Below are 544 nucleotides of genomic sequence, written 5' to 3'. Positions count from 1 at the left end.
ACAGAACACCAGCTTGATCAACACCAAGAAGAAGCTGGAGACAGACATTTCTCAGATTCAGAGCGAAATGGAGGATACGATCCAGGAAGCCCGCAATGCTGAAGAGAAGGCCAAGAAGGCCATCACAGATGTGAGTCGGGGCTCCTTTCATTGCTGACGGGGGATGTATTCTCCCCAAAATGTCTCCAGCCCCACAAGGGCTTTGACCTTTTGCTCCGCTCAGGCGGCCATGATGGCAGAAGAGTTGAAGAAGGAGCAGGACACCAGTGCCCACCTGGAGAGGATGAAGAAGAACCTGGACCAGACAGTGAAGGACCTGCAGCACCGTCTGGATGAGGCCGAGCAGTTGGCCCTGAAGGGAGGCAAGAAGCAAATCCAGAAGCTGGAGGCCAGAGTGAGTAGGGCTGTGTTGGTGCATGAGGGACCCCGTCCCTTGGAGAGACACCCCCAGGGAAGCTGCAGGGATGGGCTTCTCATTGCAGGTGCGGGAGCTGGAAGGGGAGGTTGATGCTGAGCAGAAGCGCAGCGCTGAAGCCGTGAAGGG

The 544-nt window shown here is 56.6% G+C and overlaps 1 protein-coding gene across 1 annotated transcript; it reads left to right on the top strand.

The window, feature by feature from the left end:
- Positions 1 to 6: 6 nt before the first annotated feature.
- On the top strand, positions 7 to 539 carry LOC113981115 (myosin-8-like; the record flags this gene model as incomplete). The annotated part of the gene is made up of 3 exons (XM_027708351.1): positions 7 to 130; positions 224 to 394; positions 483 to 539. Coding segments are annotated over exons 1-3 (291 nt in total), but the record flags the coding sequence as incomplete, so codon positions are not given.
- Positions 540 to 544: the final 5 nt, after the last annotated feature.

The sequence above is a fragment of the Neopelma chrysocephalum genome, unplaced genomic scaffold (assembly GCF_003984885.1).
Source record: "Neopelma chrysocephalum unplaced genomic scaffold, ASM398488v2 Primary Assembly neopelma1_96114, whole genome shotgun sequence".
Classification (NCBI taxonomy): domain Eukaryota; kingdom Metazoa; phylum Chordata; class Aves; order Passeriformes; family Pipridae; genus Neopelma; species Neopelma chrysocephalum.
Note: the sequence above shows the minus strand (reverse complement) of the source record. Positions and strands in the feature narration are given on the sequence as shown.